This window comes from Halichoeres trimaculatus, unplaced genomic scaffold (assembly GCF_033239565.1).
Source record: "Halichoeres trimaculatus isolate MK-OKI-2021-1 unplaced genomic scaffold, fHalTri1.1 fHalTri1_scaffold_3, whole genome shotgun sequence".
NCBI lineage: Eukaryota > Metazoa > Chordata > Actinopteri > Labriformes > Labridae > Halichoeres > Halichoeres trimaculatus.
The window spans coordinates 26,304,736-26,320,192 of NW_027437181.1; the positions used below are offsets into that span (position 1 = coordinate 26,304,736).

Sequence of the window (15,457 nt, forward strand, 5' to 3'; positions counted from 1 at the left end):
TGGTATTCTGGGATGTTAAAAACAACAACAGTGTACACTGAACCAAACCAAAAACCTTGACCACTATGATGATGGGAATTTTGGATTGTGTGAACAACTCCATTTCCATACTATCATAAACTTTTGGACAAACTTGACCAAGCTATTTTTTCTTTATTTCAGTAACAAACTATTTGTAAATTATGTAAAATATATGTTTCTACATATCTGATTTCCCCCTCCCCCAGTCTCTGATTATTGACCAACAACCCCCTCTTTTTCTCTCTTTCACCCTCTGATCTATCCATCATCTCTCTCTCAGTGTAAATATCTGATGGCCTAAATCTGCTGAGAGACAACCTGTGTCAATCAAGTGTCTATTGATTGGAGACACACACACACACACAGACAGACACACACACACAAATGATGCATCTCCATTACTCGTGTATTGATTAAGCCTCACCAGACAAAGAGCGCTCTTCTATCACTCTGATTAATAATGTACTGAACAGTATTTTGTATTTTATGAACTTGCCAAAGAAAATGACGCCATCAGGTAGTGTTGAAACTATGATACTTTCTTTATGTTGTTAAATTATTCAGATATAAACCAAAGCAGATATAATATCCTTGTTTTTTAGATGCAGAAGGCCCAAGAGCTGCTATACTGGAGAATAGATTTCATGTTGTCTATAGAGTAAATTACCTTATACAGTAAGGAAAATAAGTATTGAACGCGTCAACTATATTGCTCATCACATTTATTTCCAGAGATGCAATTCAAACAAAATTTCAACTTTGCCGTGTGCTTTGGATCGTTGTCCTGCTGGAAGGTCCAGCCACGTCTCATCTTCGTCATCCTGGTGGATGGCAGCAGATTCATATCAAGGATTTACCCATACATGGCTCCATTTATTGATCCCTCAATTATATGAAGTTTGCCAAAACCATGAGATGAGAAACAACCCCATGCCATGATGCTTCCACCTCCAAACTTCACTGTTGGTGTCGTGTATTTTGGGTGATGTGTAGTGCCATTTCTCCTCCAAACATGGTATGTCGTATGACAGCTGAAAAGTTCAATTTTGGTCTCATCTGACCAGACAACATTCTCCCAGTATTCTACAGGCTTGTCAAGATGCTGTCTAGCAAACTTTAAATGAGCTTCAGCATACCTTTTCTTGAGGAATGGAGTCTTGCAGGCTGAGCGTCCATAGAGGCTATGGCGGTGGAGTGCATTGCCTTTTGTTTTCTCCGTAACAATTGTACCTACTGCCTCCAAGTCTTCCTGGAGCTCTTTCAGAGTGGTCCTTGGCTCATTGAGTACTCTTCTGACTGTTTTTCTGACTCCCTGGTCAGAAACCTTGCAAGGAGCTCCTATGCGTGGCCTGTTGATGGTAAGGTGGTGCCTCTTCCACTTGTGAATAATGGCCCCAACGGTGCTGACTGGAATATTCAGGTGTTTTGATATAAGTCTGTAACCAGTTCCATTCTGATGCTGAGCAACAATCAGGTTGCGAATGTCTTCAGAGAGCTCTTTGCCTTTACCCAACATGAGGTGTGTTGTATTTAACTGCTTGGTGAAAAAACTACCTTTTTTTATAGGACCATCAATTTGCTCTAGCCCAGCTGATGTTGGTTTGCACTGATTGGAAGTTCAAGTAATAATTACTGACAGATTTCAGGTGATATGGTGCATTTCCTTGCCAAAGTATACAGCCTTTCTATGGTGTGCTCAATACCTTTTTCCTGTGTTATTGTACTTAATTCCACATAATCATTATTTATGGACTGAACGTTGTGATTTCTTTTCATGTGTGGGTTATTTGAGTTAATACCAATGTCTGGTAGAAATTTTGTTTGAATTGCAGCTTCGGAAATAAATGTAATGAGAAAAAAGTTGATGTGTTCAAAACTTATTTTCCCCATTGTATTTTAATTTCTGAGTAGTTATGTTAAAATGAGGTCTTTACTTTTGAAAAAAAAAAAAAAAACATAAAACCAACTCCACACGTGACCGTACTTACCAGACCATGTGTGTTTAACTATGAGTTGTGTAGAAGAGGTTCCTCCACACATACAAACATGGATCCAGTGTTACAGAGGAGGTGTTGCTGGCTGAAAACAGGAAGGTAATTACTGTTATCAAGTGAGTGGGCAGCACCTACCACAGATGTTTGGTTGAAGTACAGAGCTTCAAAGCAGACACACACTCACTGATAACACACATAATACGCCTACACAACACACTCTTGGTCGTATTGGTCCCATCATCAGTCTCGGGGGGTTTTGAGTGAAGCTGGACTCAAAGCTGCTTCTGTGAAATGATCTTTTGTCAGATAGTGTTGAAGTGTTGTGGAGGAAATTCAAACACAATTTCCCATCATGTAAATGAGTTTTAGACACAGATCTGCTTCTGATCTGTGTGTGTGTGTGTGCGTGTGTGTGTGTGTGTGTGTGTGTGTGTGTGTGTGTGTGTGTGTGTGTGTGTGTGTGTGTGTGTGTGTGTGTGTGTGTGTGTGTGCTTTGCATGTTAACTTTGATATGTAGACCACAGAGACATGAGAGGGGATTTATCTTGGCTTTGCTCGTGCAAGTGGCTCCAATTAGTTAATAACACACACACGCACACACATAAATGCAGAGCACGTTACTGCCTTAGCGCTCGTATTCATGTAGATATGGTCAACAGTAGAAATTAATTGACAAATATCTAAATATCTTGAAACAGAAATGAAAATGGAAGGAGACGCTGAGTTGGTTCAGGAGGACCACTCAAGCAGCACTGGATGAGTCATTCTCACATCCCTCCCCTCTTTCATCTGTATCGTCTTCACTTGAGCTGCAGAATTTCTGGTCTCTGCCTCTGGGCTGACTTTGCTGTGACTGTCCTGCACCATTGTGTGTTGTTCATGCTACGGAGGCCTGCAGGTGGGAGTTGGTGACAGGAAACTTGCAAAGGTTGGGTGAACAGATTCCACAGTTTGTGCTAACACATGCAGCCCACCCAAACAGTGTTGGAAAATTTTCTGGAGTGTAGTGTGAGTGTGAAAAGAGACATAGTGAGAATTAGCAGGGAAGTCAAAAGAGAGCTGCAAAAACACAAATTCTGAAAATATCAGGGCATGTGTTTTTGTTACTTGTTGCATGTTTGCATCTTAAACTCTCTTTAGCTATAAATAGGGATGGGTATTGATATTATTGATACCAATGCCCTTATTGATTCTGCTTATCGATATGATTCTTTATCGATTCCCTTGTACTAAAAGTAGCTTTGCAGGTTTTCTGTGTCATCATTTATTTGTGTTTATAAATAGATAAATATGAAATTGGTCACTTGATCTGGATATCTCTGGATGTAAATGAATGAAAATAAGTAAAAATCACACATCATGTGACGTTGGTATACTGTTTGTGAAATGTTATTGACTGAAGTAGGCCATCTGGTGTCTTGAAGTGGTTATAGCAATGCTTTGAGTTGTTTGAAACCTTGACATAGTTATAAAGCCAGCCATGAGCCTGCACATAACTTTTCTTTTATCTTTCCTGTTAGTATTTTGACAGTTGAAGTTCCCAGTATTGTTTACAGGGAACAACTGTGATATGTTTTTTGATAGAAGTTGAAATTCTATTGCAAAAGAGATGCAATTACCCATTTATGTTAGCATTAAGCTAGCGCTTTTTTGTTTATATCGTTTTTGGTAAATCAGGAGATTTATACCATGTTGAATGAATTGAATAGGAAACGCCTGTGAGAGAGTAATGTTCATGTCTTTGTGTGTTCAGTTCTTCAGTTAAACCCAAACAGCAACCTCCGGTCTAAGAATATGAGACAATGCGGAAGTGCTAAAATCTGCTGTTTCCTGAGTGTCTGCTTGAGGCTGGCTCTGGAAGAACGGGGTGTCATACTCATCAAGCCAAAAAAAAGCAGTTTTTGAAGCAGAAATTGATGTATTTACAGCCTGGTTCAAAAAACATCTCCTGACTGAATTGCTAAGTTTACTATCGGCACACACTGTACAGGGGGTGAATTGTTTCCTAACTTGGCAGTTCAGAGGATATTTAGATCCCGAGCTCGCCCAATCAGAGGCACAGGTCAGGTCAAGTGACTGAAAGGCACCTTATAGCTGTACTCGAAGCCCTTGCCACTTCCAATATGGCCGCGATTCCACATTTGCTTCATTTTCTGTTTCAGAAACAAAGGGGTGAGACTTTGTCCATGTTTTGTACCGTCTATAGTTAAACACTAAGTGGAAATTCCTGAATCTGAGTCGGGAAACTTATATCTATTTGCTAAGCTAAGATAGCTGCGGCAGACCAGTCAACATAAGGCCTGGCAGTTCCTGTATAATGTAAAGAATTAATAAAGGAATCATTAAACATAAAGGCAATCAATGTCGATGGATTTCTTATCGATTCTTTACAGGAACTGGTTTTCTATACCCATCCCTAGCTATAAATAGACAAGACACAGTTCACATCATCTTTACTGAGCCATTCTTTCTTCATTAAATACCTTAAATCTCATGTTGATGGGGAAATTAATTAAGTGCTCACTTTGTGAAATAAATTGATTGCCAAGCAATTAACCTCTAGTATGAAGGAGACATGGCTGTTCTTTCATCTATTGTAATTTCATCATTGTAACACAGAGGCGCTTCACAAAGGTGCAAAGTCACATCATGCACTTATCGAGCAGAATGTCAGCCTGCACTGTAGCTAAATGTAAGCTGAGAAAAACACAGAGAAGAAAGAAGACAAGAGAGGAGAAGGTCATCTGTTCATTTTGTGGCAGGGGACCCTATATGCCACCAGCTTCCATGTCACTCTTACCCTTTAGACCCTGAGGATATGGTGTGATTGAGTTTGTGTGTGGTTGTGTGTGTGTCTTTTGCTCTCCCTCAGTCCACAAGGCGGTGTAACTTTGGTTTCCTATTAATATTTAAAGCCATGAGTCTTTCAGCACATCTCCCATTTTTCTCTCCTCTTCTCTTTTGTTTGGTAGCATTCTCAGAGTGAATAGTTTCTTTTTCTTTGTGATTATCTTGTTTCTCATTTTTTTCTCTGTTTCTCTTCCTGTCCTGCCAGGATCCCTCCTTCTCTCTACTGCTCCACGACAAGCTTCAGGTGCCCAACAGCTCTCGGCGTGCGTGGAACGAACGTGACAGCCGCTGCGATGTCTGTGCCACTCACCTCACTCAGCTCAAACAGGAAGCTGTGCGCATGGTCCTCACTCTGGACCAGTGGGATTTGTCTCCCACCTCTTCCCCTACATCCCTTATTGGACGGTACGGATCTCAAGGAGCAGTTGGGGCTTCTGGAGCACCTGGATCTCGGGAGTGGCCTCCTCCTTTTCTTCCTTCATCCTCCACTTCGGCTGCTGCTGTTTCTCTTCCTCCCCACTCGTCTTCCCAGTCACCTTCCCCAAGCCCAAGCCAGACTCCAACACCAAGTCCAAGCCACGGATCATCCAACTCTTCTCATGGGAGTTCGTCAGCCGGGCAAACATCGAGCTGTGCTCTCGTAAACCCTCAACCTCAAGGCCCAGGACACAGATTGGGGTCCAAGCCCAGCTCTCTGGGTCTTGGAGGGGCTGTGGACAGGAGGAATGGGTCGCCCAGTTCAGGGAAAGCTAGCACCCAACAGCAGCCAGCGAGTGGAGTTAACAGTCCCAGCAGTAATGGTGGAAGCAGCAGTAATAACGGGAGTGGAGCCGTACTGAGTTCAGCTGCTCTGCAGGCCCATCAACACCTGAACAGAACTAACGGAGGAGTCACACTTTACCCCTACCAGGTAAGACACACTTGGAGCTGTGTGTGTGTGTGTGTGTGTGTGTGTGTGTGTTGTCACATACAGAGTGGAGAGAATAAGATTATCTCCACTGAGATGCAGTCCTTCACTTTTACAATAATGCCCACTTGAAGTAGGCTGTTGTTAATACATCTTAAAATTCACAGATAAGGACAAAAGATGCACCATTTTTTTCTTCAGTTTAGAGGTGTCCTCTCTAACTCTTAACACTCCTTTGCTATCTAACCACTGGCATGTTTCTGTCTGAGTTGAGTTTGAGCTACCCCTTTGAGCTGATGCAGGTAAAGCTTGATAATAGACTGATGTTAGCATCACAAAAGCCAGTTCGACTGCAGACCATGAGGTTGTGGTATTCTGGGGTACCAGGATGTGCTTAGGTTGGCATGTTGTGCCCAGTCATATGCTTTAATTTTATAGTTTTTTTCTTAAAAAAAAAAAACTAAAATGATTTCTGGAATTCCCAGAAAAAGCATTTTAAAGCTGTCTCCTACCTCTAAGTCAGGGGTGGCCAACTAGTCAGAGACCAAGAGCCACAAAAATTACTGTGGTACCACAGAGAGCCACATCACACACGTGGTCTTACAAACACACTTCATCTCACACATAAACGAAATGACATAAAATAAAAACAATTTTCAAAGCGAGATTTATTGTGTTTGTTACTGTGTTTGAATTCATACTAGAGAAGAGAAACTGAAACTTAAGTATCAATATTGATCAATAGTGAACCCAACATTGGCATCAATATAGATTTATCAGCACACCACTACTCATAACTGTCTATTTATTTTTATGAATGGCTCAAAGAGCCACACACCTAAAGACAAAGAGCCACATGCGGCTGGTGAGCAGCAGGTTGGCCACCCCTGCTCTGAGTCATGGTTGCCGACAAAAATGCAGCATTAATTTTAAATAATGAATCTGTAATTCAAAATCACAAAGTGCATTGAATTGAAATCATTCAATCAGATTTAAGTACAAGGAAATATTGATTTGTATCCTTAATATGTATTTTAAAATGGTCCTGACATACATGATGATGGAGTTTAAGCTATTAAAATATGATTAATCACAACACACTGTTGAAACTGGAAGCTCCGCATCTCAAGAGGATATCATAATTGAAATTCTGCAATCGATTGGGCAGAATGAAAATTAGAAGATTAGGCAAATCCTTTTTGGTGATTGAAAAAGGAAAAAATGTTATTCTAAAATTAGTTTTTAACTCCCAAAGGTCATCCGGAGAAAATGAAGACAGAAGATAAAGACATTTATCTTTCCAAACTGTGTCACGCTAAATGAGCTCAGAAAAATCCAGGATAATCAATTGAGGAGTCTTGAAATCAATTTAGTTATCAATAAAAAATCAAATTATGGCTCAAGCCAGGATATGAAGTGTTTTTGGATGCAGCACTCAGCGTTACAGTGTCTGAAACTGAAACAGAGATAATAGAAGAGGCTTTAGCTGGAGACAAGCAGAGAAAGGGAGCAGACAGGAGAGGAAGGTGGCAGCAGCCAGAATCGCCTCAGGTCATATGTGGACTAGAGGTGTGTGGAGGGAGTTGCAACTGCCGGGGAGATCCAGAGGTGTGTGAGTGTGTGAGTGTGTATGTTAACATGTGTGTATGAGCATGTTCTACAGATGTAATAATTCATACACTGATAATTAGGACTCTGGGGACTCTATGTCACATACCCCCAGTACCCCTTCACTCTTGCACTCTTGTTCACTCCCGCTTTCTCTCACGTACACACACACTGTAGGTCCACACTCTAACACACACTCTCTTCTCATTTCTTATGCCTTCTCCATTCCTTTTTGCCTGTTATTTCTCCTGCTTTCCTCACGCTGGGTCTGCTTCATAATCATCATCCTTCTCTGTCTTTCTGTTCCTCGATCCATCTGTAATTTATATTCAGACCATGACTTAACTCAGATACAAAGGTAGAGAATTGTAGGTGTGTACAACCTCTGTATTGTCTCACTGTGTTATTTTGGTCTGTAATGAAGTAGGCAAAGAGCATGGATTATCCTGTAACATTAAATTAGAACTACAGTTATTTTTACTAAAATGTTTTTTTTAAGTTATCTCATGAAAATGATTTAAAAAATTTGTAGTTATTATTGTTCACTACATCTCTCCTTGTACAACATTTTTATTTACACAAACGTGTTTGTGTGAACAATAGCCACATATACATGGACCCAAATATTCTGCTTGCATTCGGTTTATTTGCTCAAACGGGAAGAATTTAACTTTTGTATACACCTCATTCCGAAAGAAAAGTGCCAATTTGAATGGACAATTAATTGGTTTCACAGGAGTGGAATATTCCTTTCCCCAAACTGATTGAGGTTTCATGTATCCATTCAAACGGAAAGTTGTCAGGGTGCGTTCTTTCTGTGCATGCTCAGATATGACGTAAGAAGCAACGTTGATAAATCACGTGATGTATACATTTTTCTGTGCATGCTTCATTGACTATTCTGTTTGATTATAGTGGCACATGTAGACCAGAGATTGGAATATTACTTTCCATGTATACTATTGTTTTTGGAAAAGTCGTTCAGAAAGATTCCAATCGGAAAGACGAAAAACTCCTCATGTAACCGTGGCTAATGTCTTTGTCAAAACAAAGTATGTGTATGTTTGTGTGCAAAGCCCTGTTGTCATCAAGCAGTTTGGTTCAGTTTGTCCCGGTACGGCACATATTTTATGGTGTTTCCTCTGACTAATCCCAGGACAGATCCCCAAATAACCGAGATGAACAGTCCTGCTTTTTAGGACGCTTTCGATGGGGTGCCTGACTAAACCAATCCAATCCCAGAAGGTGGAGCTTGTAACACTTAGGACTGTTAATTGGTCGAAAGAATTGTCACTTACTCTGCGACAGCGGCTGTATTTCTCCTGAAACAAAGCTTGATTGAGCTTTGTAACAAAGAGCTTTGTGGCAATCACAGAGAAGGAGAATTGCTGGGTGTCTCCAGTCGTTGCTCTTTGTTGTCGTGTTTTTTCTTTGTTGGATTTATTAGCAGGGGTACAGGGTACACTGCTATGGTGGAAGCCATTGTGTAATTGACACAGCTATTGGCATCTGGCTTACACGACGCCTACCACGAGAGGGTATAGTTAGCTGTAGAAACGCAGACAGGCTGAACTGATCCAACCTATACCAAACTGTAGTGATCCAAACCAAACTGCTTGGTGGAAACGGGGGCTTACGTCTGCTATACTCAAAGCTCACTTTTAGCGTGATCTTGAACAATACTGCAGAGCGCACCCTTGCTATGGACTCAGTCAGTACCAATAAGCTTTACCCTGAAGAAGCTCAGAGCTTACTCTTAAAAGTAAAGTTAAAAGTAAAGTGCCCGAGACCTTGACTTGCAGATGGTTCCAAAGGAGAAAAGGCTGGATTATAAAGGGCTCTACCTCCCATACTACTATTGAAGACCAAAAGCAGCATAAAAAGGTCTTACATTAGGAGGAGAAAAGGTCTAGAGGGCTAATAGGGTAGCTTTTTAAGAGGTGGTTGTGCATGACCATGAAGATTTTCATTTTAGGTGAAAATCTGGCGAGTTCTTCAGGAGGAACGATTTCTTTTCCTAATTCTTCACAGTTTTCATGCAGCAGCGTGCTGAACCAGCTGAAGAGTTTTTACAGACTAATTGAGGCAGTCACATAAAGATGAACTGCAGTGATGTTGCCTAGACGGAACAAACACATGGTCTGTATTTTCTGCATCTTTTCAGCTGTGGTAGTTGGTGTGAAGTGAGCCTGAGTGTTTATGCTCTGTGACTTTGACAGTAATGGTGTTTCAGCAGGAAAGGAGAAACAGAGCAGGATAATAAATCACCACAGTTTAGACTCACCCCTGAGAGAGGAGAGAGAGAAGGGGGAGGAGCTGAGCAGAGATGGGGAGAGAAGTGGGAATGAAAAGAAAACTGAAAGATGTATAGAAGAGATGAAACAAAGGAAAAAGAGAGGGACTGCATCCATCATTTTATTAACAACTTATTAAATCAGGATTTTGGTCCCGTGACATCAACATCCAGTACCAACAGCCTCTGCAGCTCATTTCGGTCTTTTTGTAGAGAAAAGCTCTTTCTACACAGCACAAAACATTAAAACAAACTCAGTTCTAATATAATTGGGACTTTCAGAAGTTCCTTCAGTGGTAAAATGATCAAACACAGGCCCAAAACATAAACTTCTTCCAACATGTTCATCAAAGTAAAAGGGAAAACAAACATCGCTGCAGCTGCAGGGGAAGTGAGGGTTCTGGTTGAAACGCCTAAAAAGAATAAAAGAATATTCTGAATTTTACTGTTTTATATCTCAAAAAGCTGCCAAAACAAATTCTGATAAGTGATTCAATTACTTTAATGATTAGGATCGACATTAAAGTCATCTAGAGAGGGTAGCTGTATGAAGCTCCATAAAATAAATGAAGAAAGGATGCAGTGGTAGACAGAGAGCAGAGGCGACGTGTCTGCTACTGTTGCTGACATTAAAATCTCGCTGGTTCAGCAGTCTAAGAGGTGACAACCTCCATATTTAATATTTATTGGGATTTCTCTCCCAGGTCCCACAGGAAGTCTGGTACAATGGATAACCCAGCTTCAGACAGAGCAAGAACGAGTGGTTAATACCCAGCATTTCTCCTAAGAAGCATGTTTGATCCATCGCAGAGCTAGAATCAGATATTTTTTCCACAAAAAATTGATATTAAAACCCTCGGTAACTCAGATTTTTGATCAAGATGAAACAAACCAAACTAAACCAAGCCTAACCCAAAATGTTCCTTATTGGAAATCTATGAAAGGGATTAAAACGTTTCGTGCACAAAGAGTCCTAGGTGTAGTTACCAATCTACTTTAAAAAATTCATAAAAGACTGTGGAAGGATAAAGAAATGTCAGTAAATCAGTCTGGCAGGAAGCTGCTGAGCTTGAACTCGGCTTTAAAATAATTTGTCATGTGAGGCAGCATCAGCTGATGTATGTTTCTTTAAGGAAACTAACACAGAAACACATCTATCCTTTAAAGCACAATGAACTGAGTCACATTTGCCATCATGAGGTCTCCCTCTCTCAATCTTTCACTTGTTCTGGCATGAGAAGACAAATCTAACGCTGCCTTTCTGCCCTCCCTCTGTCCTTCAAGCAGCTAATTGAAAACAGGTTTATACAGCGTGGTGTGTGTGCCTCAGAGTGTGTGTGTGCATGTGTGTGCATTGATTTCAACAACCGCTGGATTAGCCCTAATGGTTTACAGTGATACTGTTTGAGTGTGAGATAATAAAAACAAACACAGGTTTGCAAATTATTGTGACACACAGTACAACCAGGACAACCAGCTAGTGTTATGATGGTCGTTAAGCTAACTGATTCTAGCTGCTTAAACATGATACATCAGTTGTAGCACCAGTTTCTGACAAACTCTTTCCTACCAGCTCAGACTTTTTATATTTTGCAGGTATATAAACAAAAATGTGTTATGATCCTTCATTTTCAACATCAAACCCACGTTACGCTCTACAGTTGTTGCTGCAACGCCCTGCTGAGCTAACTTGTCCCAGTTAGCGTGTCTTGTAGCGTGTCACTGGCTTTACTTGTGGATGGCACAATAGCAACATGCAAAGTAGCATGTAGATATGTGAGGAGGGTGACTTTCATGGTGTCTACAGGGAGCTCTAAAGCTACTGGAGCTTTAGGTAAGCAGTAAAAGCTCGTACTCAGAGTCATATTTGTCTATATTTATGTCTCCCATTTCACCAGCAGTAATCAAACATGATTGTCTTGCCACGCTCATGAATAACTTGAGCAACCGCACTGCAAAAACGGAAATCTTATCAAGTGTTTTTGTCTTATTTTCAGTAGAAAATTCCTTTTTAGACTCAATATGAGCCAAATTCACATGACCAATCCAGAAAAATGTCTTGTTTAAAGTTATTTAAGGACAAAAATGAGGTCTGAATCGCTCGTAACCAGTAAAAAAATCTGCCAATGGAACAAGAGAAAAGTTACTTGTATTAAGAGCAGGAGAGTGATCGGTGTCAAAAAACAAGTCCTCTTCTCTGTGTCTCGTTCCATCAGTATTGCAAAGGAAACTATTATTACGGCATTGTTATTACGGCTCAAATGTTACCTCCTTACTTGTTGTTTTCATGCCTCCTCACTAAACAGTAGACATCAGATGGATGTGCAGATTGCGTCTAAATCACAACGAAGACCTATTTTGGACGTCTACACAACATCCAAATAAATTACACTATTTGGACGTCGAACCATGACCCCACTTGGACGTCAATGTGCAATTAAACATTTGAACGTTGGCTTTTTGGACGTCAAGTGGACATCTAACCAGGAGTGAGTGAGCCCACTTCTCAAAGGGACGTTGAAAGGACGTCCTTTCAATGCCAATTTTGGACATCTACTTTTGGTCTTTTACTCAAGAGGTCTTTATTCCAAGGTCTACTGAACATCTATCTATGACGTCCACAGTCCCTCCCAACTATGCAAACAGACGTTGACAGGACGTCTGATTTTACACATTGGTTGTGAATAGAATTAATATTTTGTTTGTTTACTTCTCCTGTTTTTCATTCTAAAATAGTGACTTTTCTATCCTGTACTGGTTTTCTTGGCTCAGTACTGGGTTTGAATTGGAAATGTTTTGCGCCTTTGTATATATTTACACTTACCATCTGCTGCTGAGAAAATCAGATGAAGCTATAGGAAAATGAACCAGAACAGTATGCCACCTTCTGGAATTTGACTACAGTGACGTACAGAAACTTGAAATAGTATGAAAACAACAACAATCCCTAAAATAGCTGCAGTGACAGCAGTAGTGGCAGTAGCTTAGTTCATAAAGACATTGGCGCTGTAACTGGCTATCTGATGTCTTGTTTTTTTTCTGAAGCTTTTCTAAACTTATTTTTTATTATAAACACTCTTGAGTGACGACAAGAATGTTACACTCATTGAGTCGGCATATGGTTTCAGTGCATACCGTAAACAACCATGAAGCTCGCTGGACTCATTTATTGAACAACAGCACAAAACTTCATTACAATACATTTTATTTCTTGAGCCACCAAAGAGCAAAACACACATCAGATAAGAAAGAGTAAAAAAAAAACATATTCCAAACAAACAAACAAAATATGCTTCTTACAGTACTTCAGCAAATAATGTATTCTGAATATTACAAAATAAAATACTCATCGTTAAATGGCGCTTACACCCAGCATGGACAAAGATTGTAAACGTCTTTTTGTGCAGTGGGTAGCTCTTATACAGAAGTGCTGTGGACATTGTAAATAGATGTTCAGTAGATGTTGGAAAAAGGTGTCTGGAGTAACAGTCTGCATCTTTAGAAGACCAAAATTAGGCGTCCAAAAATGACATGGAAAGGACGTCCTCCAGACATGTCTTTGGGTCTACACTATGAACAATGAAGAACTGACCTCTGTTACTGTTAAACTGCATCTGATTAAACTTCAAGTTGAGTATACGTTGGTCTAAAAGGAACAGGTATTTAATCTCATCCTTCTCTATCTCCCCCTTGCTCTTCCTCTCTCATTTTCTTGGCATGTTGTAGATTTTCCATGCAGTTTTTTGAGTCACTCATTGTCTTTTTCCCTTTTTTAAAAAAAATCCCCCATACTTCTTTCTATTTTCTCTTTTTTGTGTGATTGCCTCTGTCTGGGTTTCCCCTCTCTCTGTCCCTCTCTCTGTCCCCACTCTGCTGCAGAGAGCATTTAGATTGTTGTAAAGATTGTGTCTATTCCCCTGACCCAACCAGAGAGGACCACACACATGCATGGACACACAAACACACCATTTATCTTTCTCTCCTCCACACACACACACACACACACACAACCCTGAAACTTCAGCCACAAATTCTGTGTCCTGCCTTCAGCATGTGGTCTGAAAAGAAATGAAGAATAAAACAAATGTACAGAGAGACGGATGAGGGAGGTGAGTGCTGGGGAAGTAGCGTTTGTGCTGTAATGAAGATGAATGATCCAGCTTTTACCTGTTTCGAAGAGCGCAGACAGACGAGTGAGGATAAGTGCTGTAGTGTGGAGGGGGGAGGGGGGAGAGTGATAAAATAAGTGAGTGGGTGTTCTTTTTTTATTCAATCTTTCTGAGGAAATCTGATATCACATCCCTCAAAGCCCCTCACTGACAGGTACACTCTGAGATGGAGGTGTTAAACATGTGCATGTGATGTTTTTCAAATAGGTTTTAATAAAAATTTCCACACATTGGGCTGTTCTTGTCAGTTTTCTCTTTGTCTCCATTTCCCAGCTGCCGAAATAGAAGTTTAATCCCTGAGTAGCTCACTAGTCTAAAGGTATGAACACATTTCATCAACAGTCAAAGTCTAGAACATTCTTTTTAACAAAGAGAAATGTGTGATCAGAGTCTGTGGGTTAATGGTGTCGAGTTGTTTCTGCTGAGTGAAGCTTACATTAGCAAAGCTGGCAGCACCAGCCTTCAGGTGTACTTACAGGTCACCGCCCACATACCTTCACTGGTTACATACTGCCCTGTTTGGCATGTTGTGCTTGTGGTATAAAAAGTATAAATAATTCTTTTAACAGACTGGTAATTAGAGGTTTTATTAGGATAATGTGGTTGCCTTATTTAGTTGTTTTTTATGTCTCCAAAGACTCAACATGATCAGCAGGCTTTCTGTTTTGTATTTGAGTGAAAATGTGTTTGTCTAATTTTGTTTCCCCTTTGCCCAGTGACCCCCTTGCTCTTTGTTTTGTGTTCAATTTTGCGTCATTTTGATCAAACCATTCCCTCGCTGTGTGAGTTTTATTCCACTCGCCACCTTTTAGAAAAAAGAAGCACCCAATTTTGATTTGAGCCCTTTGAGATATGATCAGCATTTTGTTAGTTTCCATTTTGTCAGTGAGCCCTGTCACTTAGATTTCGTTTTGGGGAAATTATTATGCCATTCATCTGTTTTTGTTTTCATTTGTTTGACTTTGAAAGTACAGTCTGCAGGAATTTGTTACTTGTTAGTAAACACAAATTAAAACTGGGCTCCTCCTCCTTGGCTCAGTGCCAGCAGCAGCACACAACCACAGCATCTGACCATGACTAAGTGAACAAATTCATGAGCCCAGTAATCACCTGTAGCATTGTGTTTATACATGGGAGAGACTTGAGAGTTATGCGCCTTCCTTAGCATGTTAGCACAAGCTAATCACAAGTATCTGGCACATACCTGCCCAGGTTAAAGCCATCTCAAGTCGCTCTTCATCCTGTGCTGCTTCCAAGTTCCCGAAAGCGAATGAAAGTCGAGCCAAGCTTCACCCTCTTTTAGATAAAAGATTTATCTGTTTGGCGTTTTGTTTCACTATGGTTGTGCTTTTCATGCTCCATGCTACATCCAGTATTGTAGCCGCTCCGGATAGCTTCTCGCTAATCAACAAGCAAAGTCACTTGCACACTTGCTGATGTAACCACTCTTACACTTACCCAGACACATCCCAGAACAACCATAACATCAACATGCAGGCAGAGGAGAGGGTTCGAGGCAGACACAGACACTGACACACATGTATACAGGCTCTGAAGAGACAACTGAGCAGAATTATTCCTGTAAAAGTTGACATTTTGTTTAAAAAAAAAATCC

General features: G+C 40.5%; 1 protein-coding gene across 2 annotated transcripts in view; it reads left to right on the top strand.

Moving 5' to 3' along the window:
• Positions 1–15,457, top strand: part of kif26ba (kinesin family member 26Ba) — a 122,405-nt gene that overhangs the window by 33,766 nt on the left and 73,182 nt on the right. For both annotated transcript variants that reach the window (XM_074666177.1, XM_074666176.1), the window contains exon 3: positions 5,071–5,775. In XM_074666177.1, coding sequence (XP_074522278.1) covers positions 5,071–5,775 — 705 coding nt within the window. The remainder of the gene's footprint in view (positions 1–5,070; positions 5,776–15,457) is intronic.